At 41.9% G+C, this 15,724-nt stretch overlaps 1 protein-coding gene across 1 annotated transcript in view; it reads right to left on the reverse strand.

Moving 5' to 3' along the window:
* Nucleotides 1-15,595, reverse strand: part of PRSS12 (serine protease 12) — a 67,558-nt gene extending 51,963 nt beyond the window's left edge. The window contains 3 exon segments of the mRNA XM_006153093.3: nt 1,952-2,090; nt 15,024-15,348; nt 15,350-15,595. Of these exon segments, the coding sequence (XP_006153155.1) occupies nt 1,952-2,090; nt 15,024-15,348; nt 15,350-15,529 (644 nt within the window). The 5' untranslated portion in view covers nt 15,530-15,595.
* Between the last annotated feature and the right edge of the window lie 129 nt (nt 15,596-15,724).

Raw genomic sequence — 15,724 nt, forward strand, 5'->3', positions numbered from 1 at the left:
CTTGTTCTTCCATCTTCCTAGAAGAAAAATAAGAGGAATCTGGAAAATTAAAGTTCCACTTTTTTATTTGTAGCATCATAATAGATATTACTACTCACCCATAGCTAATTCAAAATATTTATATACTGTAAACTTTTTTTCCCCAACCTTTCAGACCTGCATCTTTCATAACAAGATATTTTCCTTGTGTTGAAAAATTCTCTGGTCAAAAAGGCCAAGAAAAACATATGGTATATACACTTAGGGAAAAAAAAAAAAAGAGTCACAAAAAAAAAAATGGAGCAATAAGAACAGAAACAAAACCTTTTGTTCCAAAAGCCTTCAGCTTCTGGTGAAGGCCTGTGACGCAGGCATAAAGCTGGGCATGGGGGAAGTCAGTGTACACTGACTCATTTGAAAGACAGTACTGGGGAACTCCATAGCACAGTGGCAATGCTGTGCTCAGGAGAAGTCAGATCCCACATGGAGATGCAGTTCGAATCCCCAGCTGGTCAGCCTGAAATACACTGGACACATGCACAAGTGTGCAAGATGGAGGTCTGGAGAAAAGGGCTCACATGTGACCAGAACCTGTGGAGGGTCTCTCTCTCTCTCTCTCAACTGTGCACACAAATAAAGTAAAAAACATTTTAAAATAAATAAGATAAAGGCAGTGCCCGGAGTTATGGGGGAGCTTGTCTCCAGTTCAGCAGTTCCTTAGGAGACCTGATGCTGGTGGGGCTGGTGGAGCTGCCATCCCTCCCAGCATGCCCCTATCCCAGAAACCTAAGGCCAAGGGTATCATCTCGTCTCCCATCACGGGATAGGAGCACAGGTAAACACCATCCACTTGTAAGTGGCAAAAAGTAGGAAGTTAAAAACAAATGACAGCAACCCAGAGGTGCCCAGGCATTAAGAGATTTTAACTCTCAGAATCAAATTATTTGCTTCCCAGGCCTAAACAATTATTTTGTTGAAGACAAAGACCTATGGGCTGACCCCACAGCCTAATGGTTAAAGGAGCTAGGGTGGTTTGAATACCACCTCTGGTAGCTTGAAAAACACGCTGGGTGTATGTGCATAGTGCCCCAAATCTCTGACAGGATGGAGAGATGGAAGAGAAGGGATTGAAGCATGGCTGTGCTCCATGGAGGTGTGGTTTCTCCCTCAACCTCTCTCGCAGTTCCTTAGGAGACCTGATGCTGGTGGGGCTGGTGGAGCTGCCATCCCTCCCAGCATGCCCCTATCCCAGAAACCTAAGGCCAAGGGTATCATCTCGTCTCCCATCACGGGATAGGAGCACAGGTAAACACCATCCACTTGTAAGTGGCAAAAAGTAGGAAGTTAAAAACAAATGACAGCAACCCAGAGGTGCCCAGGCATTAAGAGATTTTAACTCTCAGAATCAAATTATTTGCTTCCCAGGCCTAAACAATTATTTTGTTGAAGACAAAGACCTATGGGCTGACCCCACAGCCTAATGGTTAAAGGAGCTAGGGTGGTTTGAATACCACCTCTGGTAGCTTGAAAAACACGCTGGGTGTATGTGCATAGTGCCCCAAATCTCTGACAGGATGGAGAGATGGAAGAGAAGGGATTGAAGCATGGCTGTGCTCCATGGAGGTGTGGTTTCTCCCTCAACCTCTCTCTCTGAAGAGCACACACACCCTCTGTCAAAGAAAGAAAAAACAAAACAACAAAACGCAAGGATCTAAAGATGCTTCTAGTTTTTGCCCCTTAGCATTCGCCTGCCTCCTGCTTCAGCAGGGAAGAGGTATGCGGAAACACATTTGCATGGGAGAGAATTCATTCTGCCCAGGTGGGGCCCTTGCTTTATCACTTTTGTAAGAAAAGTGAGAATAAGAAAAGTGACAGGAAGGAAGGAATATGAAACCTGTCCGCAGCCATGACGGGGGCCCCAGCATTATTCCAGATGCTAGCAGAATGATTTGGTCAGGGAAGGAAAACTCACCCCAGCTGCAGCTGGTGACAAATGACTGATGCGTCGGAATCATCCCAGTGGCTGCTACACACGGAGCCCCAGACTCCACTCACGTACACTTCCACGGTGCCTTCCAACTCATTTTTGCCACCACGAAGCCGCACTGATCCTAAAGTGGATAGAATCCCAAAACTCTTTAGTAGCAAAATATCCTTTGAACATACTGAGCCAGCTGAGGGTTAACATGACTTTTAAACTTAGGTGGTGAGTGAGTCAGTCAAAGTGACTTAGCCTCCACGGCACACAGAGGGTCTGTCATTCTTTAAATGAGGATTTAGCCATTCTTTAACTTTGTAATTAACACACTGATATCAATGCTAACTGTACTTTTCTTTTTAAATCTAAGCAAATAGAGAGACCAACTATGATTTTTAAAGGAGAAAAGCGGAAGAGTCTGACTAATATCAGACCTCGCCTCCCACATGCTAGATCGCATCACATAGGAAGTTCGTGTCATTTATGTATCACCTTCCATCTTCACATGAGGTCATCAGTTAGACACAGAAACGAAATTAAGTGCTCTGCTTATAAATTAGTTGCAATTAGCTACGTCATAGCTTCCTTCTAGTTGATTTGTTCACCCACTAGAGAAGAATAAAGTGTTTTCCCCCCCTTTAACTTCAAGCAGGAGTCATGAAAAGTCTAAAGATTATGACCACAATTTCAAAAAGACATTAGTTTTGAAAACAATGCCTAAAGTTAATCATCACTGGTAAAATAGCAACCAGGAAGCATGGTTTGGTGTAGCTGCATGCCCCGGAAATTCATCTCCTCTTACATACCTTCCCCACTGAGCAGCCCCAAAGTTCACAACTTGAGTCATTCTAGTCAGTCTTTTATTTTTTAGTTTATTTATTTCTTCCACGAAAGACAAAGAGATAGAGATAGAGAGATACTCAATTAAGTCTCCACACCATGACCTATCCTTGGCCCCAGACAGCCCAGATTGCAACAAGCAGGCACTCCTAATGTGGTCAGGGAGGTCCCGGGACATGAGCCCAGAACCCCTCCCATGTGGGGTGAGCCACATTACCAAGCACCACTGTTTGGCCACTCTTTACACTCTTTAAAAGGGTCAAAATTTAAAAGTAATCACCCAGTGGCCTAGTGGTTAGGGAGCTGGATCATACATGACTGGCTATGTAGTAGTTTGAGTGCTGGACCCAGAGACTCAAGAGCATGCTGGGCACATTTGTGTCCATGCCCAAAATCCTAAAAGGAGAGAAAGATGGAGAAGAGATTGTGGCATAACCATTCCCCATGGTGGGGGGTGGGGTACTTTCTCTTCTCCTCTTTTTCTCTGTCTCTCTCTGGCAAGTGCCTGTGCTCTCTGCCCCCGCCCCCCCCAAAAAAAGATACTGAAGTTAGTCTATTATCTCTTTATGAATTCTCCACCCACCATGAAATCACTCATGCCAAGAGGGTTGGAGGAAAATTCTAGGAATAAAAACAAATCGGAACTCTACTTAAGCATGTTAAATAATCCTAAAATTTACAATAATACCTATATATACATATATAGAAAGACTATGAATAAGAAATGCTGTACACATAACATCCAAATTCATTGAGATATTTGAGAGATGAGAAGGAGAAAGCAGAGAGTACAATAGAAAGATGATCACAACATTCTAAGGGAAGCAAGAGTACCACAAATTGCTGCCAGGTCAACTATCACTGTACCATCATTTTCAGATGCTCCAAACATGCTGTGAAAGTTTGGGTTCATGTAGCCGTATCTGCCATATGGCAAGAAATGTGGACTGCTCCTCCAATTCCCTTTAACGAATGAATGCAAATATTTACAACTCTGAGAAGGCAATTTGTATGTCAAGGACTATTGAATGCTTTTAGGGTCCACTCCCAGCACCATCAGTCCCACAGAAACACCTTCCTGGAGTGTCCTTCCTCACAGCTTATCCTTTCCTGAAAGCCATAACATTTCCAAGGTACTCTAAGGAAACCATCTACTTTGGACTCAGGGTGACTATTCTTAATGGTACATAATTCTATGAAATTATCAATTCTTCTAATAATTACTTAAACATCGGCTTAATAATATACTCTAAAGTTGTAAAAGCTGGGGCCAGCCGGTGGCATGGTAATTAAGGCAGGTAGATTCCAGATAGCCGACTGCACAGTTCAAGTCTTGGACCTGGCAACTTGAAAAACATGCCAGGCATGTGTGTGCAAGCTCGAAATCCCAAAAGGAGGGAGAAATAGAGGAGGAGGGATCACAGAGCAACCATTCCCTATGGAGGGGAGCTTTCTTGTTTTCCCTGACTCTTTCCGTCTCTCTTTTTCTCTGGTGAACACGTGTGGTCTCTAGTAAAATAAAAAAGAAAAGAAAAGAAAAGAAAAGAAAAGAAAAGAAAAGAAAAGAAAAGAAAAGAAAATTGTAAAAACGTGAACATGTAATTTATACTATATATAATATATCCAAGATAGGTAGTAATTTTCACTTGTTTTTTGTTTTATTTTGTTCTTGCTGTATTTATTCTCTAGAACAGTTGAGGTAGTTGAAGCTTAAAAACAACTTCTTCTGGTCCATTTAATGATGAAGAAGTGATGGCCCAATGGAACTGAGTAGTTAGAGCGGTGGCCTCCGATCCCCTACATTCGACTATTGTTCCCTGGCCTCAAAACCTAAGCAGACATCCTTCTAAAACATTATCTATTACTTTATGCACTATACTGTGTTGACATTCACTATTCTATTTGCAATACTGCAACTAATCTACTGGATGTTTTATGGGAATAAACTAGCGAGGCAGGAGCAGAAGGCAGCCTGAAGTGTTTCTACACAATGCACAATGGTAGAGACCTGGCTTTCTGGTGATTCTATATTTGAGGCTGATCCTCTGTGAAGGCTGATTTGTTCCATGGGTTGTACAAATGTGTAGGAAGACTATAAGTTGTGTGTGTGTGTTTTCACAAACTTATAGGCACATAGACACACAATTATAAAATGAAAAAAGAGAGATAAACTTAGTTCAATTAAAAATAAAAAGAATGTGAAACCATCAGATGGTATAATGGTTATGTCGCTAGGCTCCCAAGTAGTCAACAGTGGTTCAAGTCCTGAACCCAGTAGCTAAAAACTATACCAGGCACATGTGAGTGTGTGCCCAAAATCCTGAGATAAGAATGGAGGCGAAGGGATTGCAGTGTGACCATCCCCTGTGGGGGGTGATTTCTCACTTTCTGTCTTTCTGGTGAATGCATGTGCCCTATAGCAAAAATCTCTCTTAAAAAAAGAAAAGAAACTGAAGAAATCTAGAAAAGTCAAAGCCTGGTAAATTAATTTCTATTGCTATACCTACTAATAAAGTTTTGACACAAATTGCAAACCAAATTCCTTGTTTAGCAAATTTTGTTGAAATGTCACAATCTTTTAATATAAAAAAAAATGGATCTTTTTGCTTTCCCTCACACTCTTCTACCCATAAGATGCTTCTTAGAGTCCCCACTAACACTCTTCTACCCATAAGATGCTTCTTAGAGTCCACAGTAATGTCACTGGACCACACACACCGCAGTGGATCTAGGATTGCATGGTCTTAAAGTATCTCAGGTACCAATTTGATAGAAACTGCTCTATCCTAAATATTCTTATCTTAAAAATGTGTTAATAGCAATAATTTAAAATTTGAAGCCTCAAATAGAAGTTTACTAGGCTACCTAAGGCATTACAAATTTATGGACCCAACCAGTAATGGGAGGAAGTCTGGGACTGTAGTGCCACATGTGACGTCATACCATAACTAGAGCTCTAGGCACGATGCCATGCCATGGAGAGGGCCCCCAGGTTTATGAAATAAGTTGCTACTAAATAAAAAGAAAAAAATGTCAACTGTCCACTGGTCTTAAAACAACTTAAGAGGCAGAATGTGCAACAATGCTTAGAATCCTATCTTAATTCCTTACCGATAATGTTTAACTTACTGTCGTTTTAGTTTACAATGCATTTTCTTCTATGTAGATATAGCTCTAGTTTTATAAAGGAAAGTTGGCCTGATGGTTAAGGTGATTTGACTCTCTACAGTTGGCAGCGTGGTTTACGTCTCAGACCAGCAGCTGAAAATAGGGTATTTGCCAATGACCAAGTTAAGATGAAGTCATTAAGGTGGGCTTTAAGGTGAGCTTTAATCCAAATGACTGCATTCTTATGTAAAGAGGAATTTTGGACACAGAGAGAGAACTCATGTAAATACTGATGTTACACGCTAACAAGGCAAGAAACCACCAAAAGCCTGTAACAGATCCTCCCCTAGTGCCTTTACATGGAGACTTGCCTAGCCAAGACCTTGATTGTGGACTTTGAGACTCCAGAACACCAGGACAATAAGTTTCTGTTAGTTAAGCCACTTGGTTTGTGGTACTGCTTTTGATAATCCTATCAAAGTAACAGCCATTGTGGTATGACTCCTCCTTGGACAGCTAAAAAAAGTCTCCCTTCTGATACTCCATACTTGAACAAAATCTTTTTAAAAATTAGAAAAGCAATGAAATGAGTCAGCTCCTCTCATACTATAAACCCAGCTCATACCACTATAAAGCAAATGAAAAGATACTTGTTTGGATAATTAAAATACACTCATGGGATGGCATTCATTCATTTAAAGAGAAAGAAAATATGGCAAAAACAGAGCCAGCCATGGTGGGTGGTGGCACAATGCTCTGCAAATTATGGGCAGATATGCACATGTCCATAATCCTGGCTGGCAGAGGGTGGTGGTAGATCATGGCATGGAACCCTATTGAGGGTCTCTCTCTCTCTCTCATGAAATAAAAATAATAAACTTAAAAAAATACAACAAAAATAAGACCCAGTAGTTTTCTGAATAAAATTAGTAATAAATATCTTTAAAATATTTCAAACCATAGTTTAAGAAAAGAGTAAAAGGGAAAAAATTATATATTATGTAATGCTTTCTCATTTATTATTGAACTTCACAGATGCATAAAATAATTCATTGCAGTCATTTCTATTGTTCTCATGGAATAGAAAGAATATATGTTGGCAACATGACGTTATGGCTCAGATTCTAGAGAAAAAATATACTACAGTTATAAATGATATAGAAATTTCAGGCTATGGACTATTGGGTTGTTGGAAAAGTCATGATATATTTTTGCATAGAAAAATGTAGAAAAAATATGTCATGACTTTTGTGACAACCTAATATCAAAACAATAGAAAAAACCCTGCCATGTTGGACAATTTAGTGCACATATCTGACATTGAATGAAGTATAATGTTTTGTCTTATATCAAATGTAACATTGATAAAATTTACTAAATGACCATTTCCCATCTGAATTATAAAATATACAAAAAATATCACAGGACTTGAAAACAAATTAATTGGGAGGGCTGTACGTTGAATTTATCAAGTACAGTCAGGGATGCTAGATTAATTTTGATGTTATTTCCTTCCTATGTTTTATTGACAGTACTAAAGTGGACTATTTTCATCTATGACATTTAACCATATCTTAAGCCTGTTTTATCATCATTAAAAAGCAAATTTTATTCAAATCATCTTCTAACATACGGGGCATTCCCCCAAACCAAGATCTAACTGAACTCTATTTGCCTCCATTAGTTCACATCTATAATTCATTTTAATTGTCCATCTATTATTCATGTAGATACCTTTAATGCTGAGGAAAAAAATCTGAGCTGGTGTAGTTCAAAATGAGAGAGCATCTTGTGAATAGTCAGTTCTACCCATTTATATTATGTCTATTAGAGATTTATAAATCTTATAAATTATTCCTTGGTTCAAAACATTATACTACAGCATACAAAGAAGATGCTATACATGGTTAAGTCATAGCAGACAATGATATATGCCTAAAACCCTAGCAAAAATTTGTGCACACTGTGTGTCCTTGAACCAACAAATGGTACAGGTATTACCATTTTATTGTACAGCACTGAATGATGAAATTAAAATCAAATAGTAATTCTATTATCTGTCTCACAGAGCATGTACCAAAAGAAGGATAATGAAAATGCTTAATATTCTTCTGACACTTCAACCAGAGAGCAAGTGTCCTTGGACCAGAGGACACAGGTGATGTCTTACCATCTTTGTAAATGCTATACCTAAAGTGAACTCAGTGAACATTTAATGAAGGAGTGAAATCTATCTTTGCCCTGTTAGAAGAGTCAACACCCCACTCTTTGTGCTCCCTCATGTGATCCTAAAAAGAAGTATTGCAACTGAGTGTCCACGTGTGGCTCACAGAGGGAAAAATCTCATCACTTTAGTGCTTTGCATAGCACAAATGTTTATCAATATTGTCACCTTAATTTATAAGAAGGAGGGGTGAGGGAAGAGAGAATTACCCTAGAAAATTAACTAGCTAAAAGGGCACAAATAAACATTTTCTGTCTTTCAAACAATAGTAGATCAACCATGTCGAAGGCATCTAAATCATTTGTTCATGTACTGTACAACCGAACAGCTGTGTGTCAAGCAGACTGAAGGCAGAGGGCTCAGAGGACTTTCTGTACAAGTTAAATCAGAGAAAAAAAGCTTAAAAAGGAGAATTAAATCATGTTTACCTAACAACAGAACTAACTTCAGGATTCTCAACAATTGTGGAATGACTAATTTCATAAATAATTTTTTTCTTAGAGAGATTTTTGCTAAAGGGCGTGTGTGCTCACCAGAGAGACAGAGGGAGAGAGAAAGTGAGAAATCACTCCCCAGGGGGGATGGCCATGCCACAATCTCTTCTTCTCCACTCTCCTCTTGGTATTTGGGCACGCACACACAAGCATGCACGCATGCACGCACACACACACACACATATGCACACACAAGCCCAGCATGAGTTTAAGCCACTGGATCCGGGACTCAAACCATGATCAACTACATGGGAGTTCAGTCATGTAACCATTATGTCATCTGCTGGTCAGCACTGCAGAAATAAATTTGCCAGTAAGGTTTGCTTGCAAATATTGCAATAGTATCTTCACACATGAAAATAGGCTTTATCAACCAAACCAAGATGTAAATGTCATTTCACTAGATAAAGAAAAAAAAAAATGAATGTAGTATTTCACAGCACAACTTTTAAATTTGACTTTATGATTCCATTAAATCTCCTATATATATAAGAACAAATTCCAACCACACTCCTTCACAGATCCTGTTGGTTCTCCTCAATAATGATCTCACTTCCTCCTTGCCAAAAGGAGTGTCAGATGATTCAAAGGTTAATACTGGTTCATCTAGACAATTGTGGTAATTGTATATTCCTTTCCCAAGAGAGTGTTAGGAAGGATCATGTGATCCTGTCTTGGACAATAGAATGTGGGAGGAAGTCTTTAGGGGAATTCCAGGCAGGCTTCTTCGCTTTTCAAAGGGACATTTCCAAAGAGGGGACTACTTTATCTCCATGTCAAGCCTGTAATAACCAGCAGCCTAAGGATCAATGTCACACTTAGTAGATAGAGGAGCCACAAGAAGAGCAGAAGAATAGAGTTGTACATGTTAGAACATGCCCATCCAAGGGACTTCTTGTAACATGAACAATACATCTCTTATTGCTCTGGTCATTTTAACTGGAGTTTCCTATTATTTGCCATCAAAACCATCTTAATTGATCCAACCCAGATTAATACCCAAACTATAATTATAATGTCATTGGTTTTTCTTTTCCAAATTGTCATTTACCTTCAAAATCATAAGATTATATATAAATTTTGTATCTTTTCCACTGAACATCATCATAATCATTTTTTCATTATGCATAGGAATACATGTGTACATACATATACACGCATATATGTTTATAATTTTTACTTTAGTATCTCCAGAATATTGATCAAATGAAGATACCTGTGAGTAGTACCTATTACAGTGTCCTCTCAGAAGTGTAAGCCAAATTACTTTGACAAAGATAAATATTTTAAAATTTTTTTTCATTTATTTTTAAGCTATGTGGGAGTCCAGCACTTCTAACCACCATGCTAACTACTATCCCTAATACACACACACACACACACACACACACACACACACATTCTTTTTTAATTTGCTAGAAGGTGTGTGCATTTCCTGGAGAGAGGGAGAGGGAGAGAAAAAGAAAAAAGATTCCCCAGGGAATGTCTATTCTCTATTCTCTTAAGATTTTAGACATAAGCATGTACATGCCTGGCATGTTTTTTATGCTGCTGGGTCCAAGACCAGAATGCCCAGATGACTGGGTGGGATCCAGCTTCTTAACCACCAACCAGAGTGTCAGCTCTCTTATTTTCTATTTTATAAAACAAATACAAGGGGCCAACAGATGGAGTAGTAGTTACATCACTGGACTCCCATATGGCCAACTACAGTTCACGTTTCAGACCTGGTGGCTTCAAAGTCACAACAGGTGCATGGTGGGTGTGTGCCCAAGATCCCAGGAGGAGAAAGGTGGAGAGGGGATTGTGGCATGGCCATCCACTCCGGTGGATGATTTCTCACTTTTCCTACCACATGACAGAAAGCATTTTGAGAACCAGACTGGGCAGATTTCTCTCTCTCTCTCTCTCTCCCTCCCTCTCTTTATCTTTCTCTCTGATACAGGCCTGTCTCTCCTGTAGCAAATTAAAATAATGATGATGATGATAAATAAAATTAAATATAAAAAAAGGATTACAAAACACCTTCATACTAATTAAGAGTCAGATAAATGCCCAACTCTAAGTACTTTACATCTGCTTCATCCAGAAAAGCATACTGAGCTTAATATTTCAAATCCAGCCAGGGAATGTATCAAATCTGGTATTGCTAATAAATGTTTTTCAACACCTGCTACATAAAATCAAGATGCAACATTAAGAAAGGGGGGCAGCTTTCACCTAACTTTTTAATTAACATTCACTTCAAACAACAGATGGACTTCAAAGAGTACAGCCTGTAAACAACAGTGCTTGGCACTTGGCTCTGAATGTCCTCTCTCTGAATGAGGAGATCTGGAGTACGAAGTTGCATATAAACAGATTCATTAACATGACACGACAAAAAGATCTTTGCATCATTCTTTCTAGTAGAATCTCAATTATTAGAGCTTTATCCTTCATTTTACCTATTCTGCCCACCAGCCACCAGTGACCAGTCACCAGCCTATGGCTGAACCCCACATGATTGCTTACAAAAATGGGGAGTTCCTAGCACAGGGTGAAGCAAGCCGCCCCATCTGCTCTGCCCACGAGAGGCAGGAAAAGTGATTGCCATTCCTGGTCAAAAGGCACTAACTTACTGCAAGGTACTTTTGGGGGAAATTAATTCCCTGTTCATTCTTTCTTCGGAAATGTGGAAATAACTTAGTTCACATTCGGTTAACAATCATATTCTGATAAACTAGGCTGTTATTATCCACACTGATCAAATAAAGACCTGTGATGCCATTTAGTAAAACCCTGCAGAAAGCCACCATGGGCCTGCCTCACACCTACACCTAAGCTAGCAGGGGTGAGGCACAGAGGGGTGGGCTTAGTTACCCGGTTACCGTACCTTCTAGGTGGGCTCTGATGCCCTCCCCAGGCTTTCCCTGGCTGTGAGGGAGGGTTTTCAGCATTCAAATCACCTTATTAGAAATTCACATTGTATTTCTGATGCAGACGTGAAAACTACCCAGGCCTCTGAGGCTAGAGCCCAGGAATTGGCCTTTTAATAAGCCCCCAGGTGTGGCTGGGAGGTGGAGTGGTGGTTAAGGCACTTGATTCCCACATGACTGACTGTGGTTCAAGTCCCTAGAACTGGCAGCTTACTTCCTCACTCTCTCACTCTCTCTCTCTCTCTCTCTCTCTCTCTGGTTGAAGAATGAAAATTAATAAAAATTAAAAATAATTTTTTAAAAAGTCCCCAGGTGACCCTAATACTCATTATGAGAATGAACTCCCTGAGCTGATCCAGGGTTTCCCAAACCCCAAATTGGTTCATTACTACTAATTTGTAAGTCTCATAAAAACCAGGACCCAGGTGCCACCTTTCTTGCTCTATGACATTCAAGGCCCTGGACTGTCTATGTCCTCCCTGGCTTACCTGGGAATCCCACCCTGCCCCTTCACCTGGGCTTCAACCAACTCTGCACCAGGGAGGCACCAACTTCCTCTCGTCTCTTGATGTAACTAGAACATGACTCCTGCTGCCAGTTTATTTCTTAAAGGAGGGATCTCAGTACTATAAATTGTTCATTTTTCCTGTTTTTTTTTTTAGAGGTTTATGCCTTAGGGAACATGCATTCTCATGGGGGGAGGGGGAGAACAGGCACAAAGAGGGAAAGTGAGAAATCACCCTGCAGGGGGGATGACCATGGCACAATCCTTCTCCTTCCAGGATCTTGGGTACATATGCACATGCATCCGGCATGATTTTGAAGCCACCAAGTCTGGGATTCTAACCATAGTCGGCCCTATGGGAGTCCAGCGACATAACCACTATGCAATCTGCTGGTCCCTAAATTGTTCTTTCGCTATTTTTTTTTTAAACTATGCTTTTAAATCATAAGACTAAAAATCAAGTGCATTGGACCAAACACAATCCCTTTTCTCTCTTCACTGTAGTCCGTAAACTATAAAGCGAGGATTCCTAGACAGCACAGACATTGTGTATGCAAGTAAAGAACCAGAGCAAAATGAGCTGTGAAGTGACAGTGTACATATTTAACCCTCTCTTCTCCTGCACTCTGGGTAGTAAGCCTCCTGGTATTTTCATCAGTAAAATGTAGGAACTCCCTTATAAAACTGCGATGAGATTTAAACCAGAAAATGCACATAAAAATCCAGCACAGAGTGAGTGCTCAGTAAGGACTAGCTGTTATTATTGGACCAGGTCACTTCATGTACGTGTTCGGAGATGGAAAGTTCCTTTGAATTAATCTTTCAAAACCTGCTTCTCTCCAGCTGAGGAAGCCAAAGCCAGAAGAGTTAAGAGTCTTAGCCAATATTGTATAGCTACGGTCAGAGCCAAAACAGAAAACCAGTGTTTTCCACAGCAATTCAATATTCTTTTTACACTCTGAGATACTTTGTTCACATCCTTAACTGCAACGTAGGACCAGGAACACTAGAAGGTTCGGAACATGTCGGTCATCTCAAAGGTGTGGGTTCACGCTGAACTACACCAGATGTAGCACATGACACAATGAGAGGCTGTGGTTATCGAGACTGAATCTGTAAAAGTAGTTCAATGATTACACAGACAATTGCGTTCCTAATTTCTGTGGCTGTGGGCAGGGCATTTATGTCCCATCTTGGGTAGTCGCTTTTGTTCTTGTGTTCAATCACTTTCTTCTAGGAAGTACATATAATAGGCAGTATTGGGGGTTTTGTCTGGTGACCACTAGCTATGAACATAAGGGCATTGAAAAGATTTAAAATTCTATTCAACCAAAAGGGGTGGGGTCACAAGAAATCCTTGGACAAGCAACTCCACTCCTTTGGAATACAAAGCTGAAAGACTCACGCGTCAGACAGAAAGCAGTGGGTCATTAAAGCTGAAAGACTCACGCGTCAGACAGAAACCTGTGGGTCACTGTATTTTTTTTTTTAACTTTGAATTCCTTCAAATATATACGTGTGTTTATAGAAATATAGAAATATGTGAATATGTAGGTTGTGTGTTCTTTCTATCCCCTAGTAACAATTTATTCAACCTGATGTACTGATAAAAGTAGGAACAATAAGATGAAAAACCTGCTAGTGTTTGGTAAATATAAGCTTTTACTACAAATGATCTCTTCCAGTAAACAATGAGACAATGCTCAGGCTTTCTGCTTGGTATCACCTCAAATTTTTTATAGCCACATTGGCATTCTGTCCATGAAGCGCGAGTGTAGCGATGACTTCATTCCCGAGGATAAAGGATAATTGATCTTAACCTTCCTATCACTTTCCTTTAACTCAAAGCACTAATGCAATTGAAGGCACAGAGAAATAAAAATACTGTAGAAAAAGAACGACATTGTGAAATCTGACCTTCAAATACCTCCAAATACCACCAAGCACAACATGTTTCAGCATCCCAAGTCCTGAAACCTCTGCCCCACCGCTTGATAGAAAGCTGCCAAACAAATTTTTTTTGGAAGGGAAATTCAAACTTTGAAGGACTGAAGGTTTTTCCTTCCCAGTGATTAAAGGAAAAAAATATCTGATATTAAACAAAACACCAGCAATCAAAATGAAACACTATTGAAAGGCAGATCATTTACATGAAGTTTATGAATGTGATGCTTTTGTTAACACAGACCTAAAGCATTTTGCCACTTAAGCCCTTTTCTCCGGAGGATACCAATTAATGCCGATTCTCCGCAAGAAACATGGAAAACTATGTAATGGCATTCTTGAAATCTGCCTTTGAGAATCTCAAGTTGCCTCTTCACTAAGAAGGAAGCTATTCCCACCTCTTTCCCCCCCCCTTTTTTTTTTCTCTAAGTGCCGATGTTTACCATAGAAGCCCCTGAAAGCGAACAGCCCTGGATTTGGGGAAGGGGATTTTGCTGTCTTTTTTTAGAAATCAATGGTGCAATTAAGGCAAAAAGTTTACCACATTTCCCCAAATCAGAGTCTGTAGGAAGGAGAGAAGGTTATTGGTTGTCAGGTTAGATTTACTATTTCCTTTTCCAAACCAAGTAGCAACTTTATCTCTGCCGCGCCTTTTTTATGATGGCAACACCTTCAAGGCAAGCAAATCTAAGGAACATACACCCAACACTCACATCCACACAACCTGCACTGGCAACACACACACACACACACACACACACACACACACACACAGCGGGCGGAAGAGAGACCATATCCAGGAACCCAGAGCTCAGCACCTCGCATGGAAACTGTCACCCGGACAACCTGCACGCGATGCACACCCAGCTAACTTAAACTGACGGTACCAACGCATTTCCCCGGGAACTCGGCAGCAACCCATCAGCACACCCCGCAACAAACTCGCAACCCCACACCCTGTCACTATCTCCCAGGGACGTGGATGCGCGCCCCAGGCGGGCCCGCGGGGTCCCCGCCGCTGCCCGGCGCTCACCGTGCCTGCAGTCGCAGTAGCCCCAGTCCACCTTGCCCTGGGCGTTCCCATAGAAGCACCAGGGTCTGCCCGCGCCGTCCGGGCTCCGGCAGAAGTTGTGGCGCTGCCCACGCAGCTGAGCCCAGCCCGCCGGAGGCGACCGCTCCAAGAACGGTGGCACCTCTGCCCAGCGCAGGCACGGGGCGCCGAAGTCCGTCACGTTGACCCATAGCTCGCCGGCGGGGCACTCTCCGGGGTGCGGCTGGGGCGTGCGTCCAGCCTGCAGAGGGTGCAGGCGCTGGGCCGGGAGGGCCCGCGGGGGGCGCGGGGCGCGCGGGAGAGGAGGGTGGTGGCGGAGTCGTCCTCTGTTGCCGCTGCTGGATGGGAAGGGAGTAACGGGACTGGGGTCCCGAAGGGGGCGAGTGGCCGTGGCGGTGGTGAAGCGGATAGGTGAGGACCGAATCAGAGCTGACCACTTCGGGGAGCGCCCCTAAAATCAGAGCCACGGCGAAGCGGGCGAGCGTCATGGTGCCAATGCTGCGGGCTTTGGTCCATGCTCCCCAGCTCCTCGGGTTCTGAAGAGGAGGGACGAGGGGGCGGGGCGGGGCTGCAGCGTCCCTCGAATCCCCCAGCCCTCTCCCGCCCCCAGGGCGCGGACCGCCTTCCCGTCCCCACCTCGCGGCCCGCGGGGGCTGCCCCCCCGCCGCCCGACCCCCGCCCCC

Source organism: Tupaia chinensis, unplaced genomic scaffold (assembly GCF_000334495.1).
Source record: "Tupaia chinensis unplaced genomic scaffold, TupChi_1.0 Scaffold000362_1, whole genome shotgun sequence".
Taxonomy (NCBI): domain Eukaryota; kingdom Metazoa; phylum Chordata; class Mammalia; order Scandentia; family Tupaiidae; genus Tupaia; species Tupaia belangeri.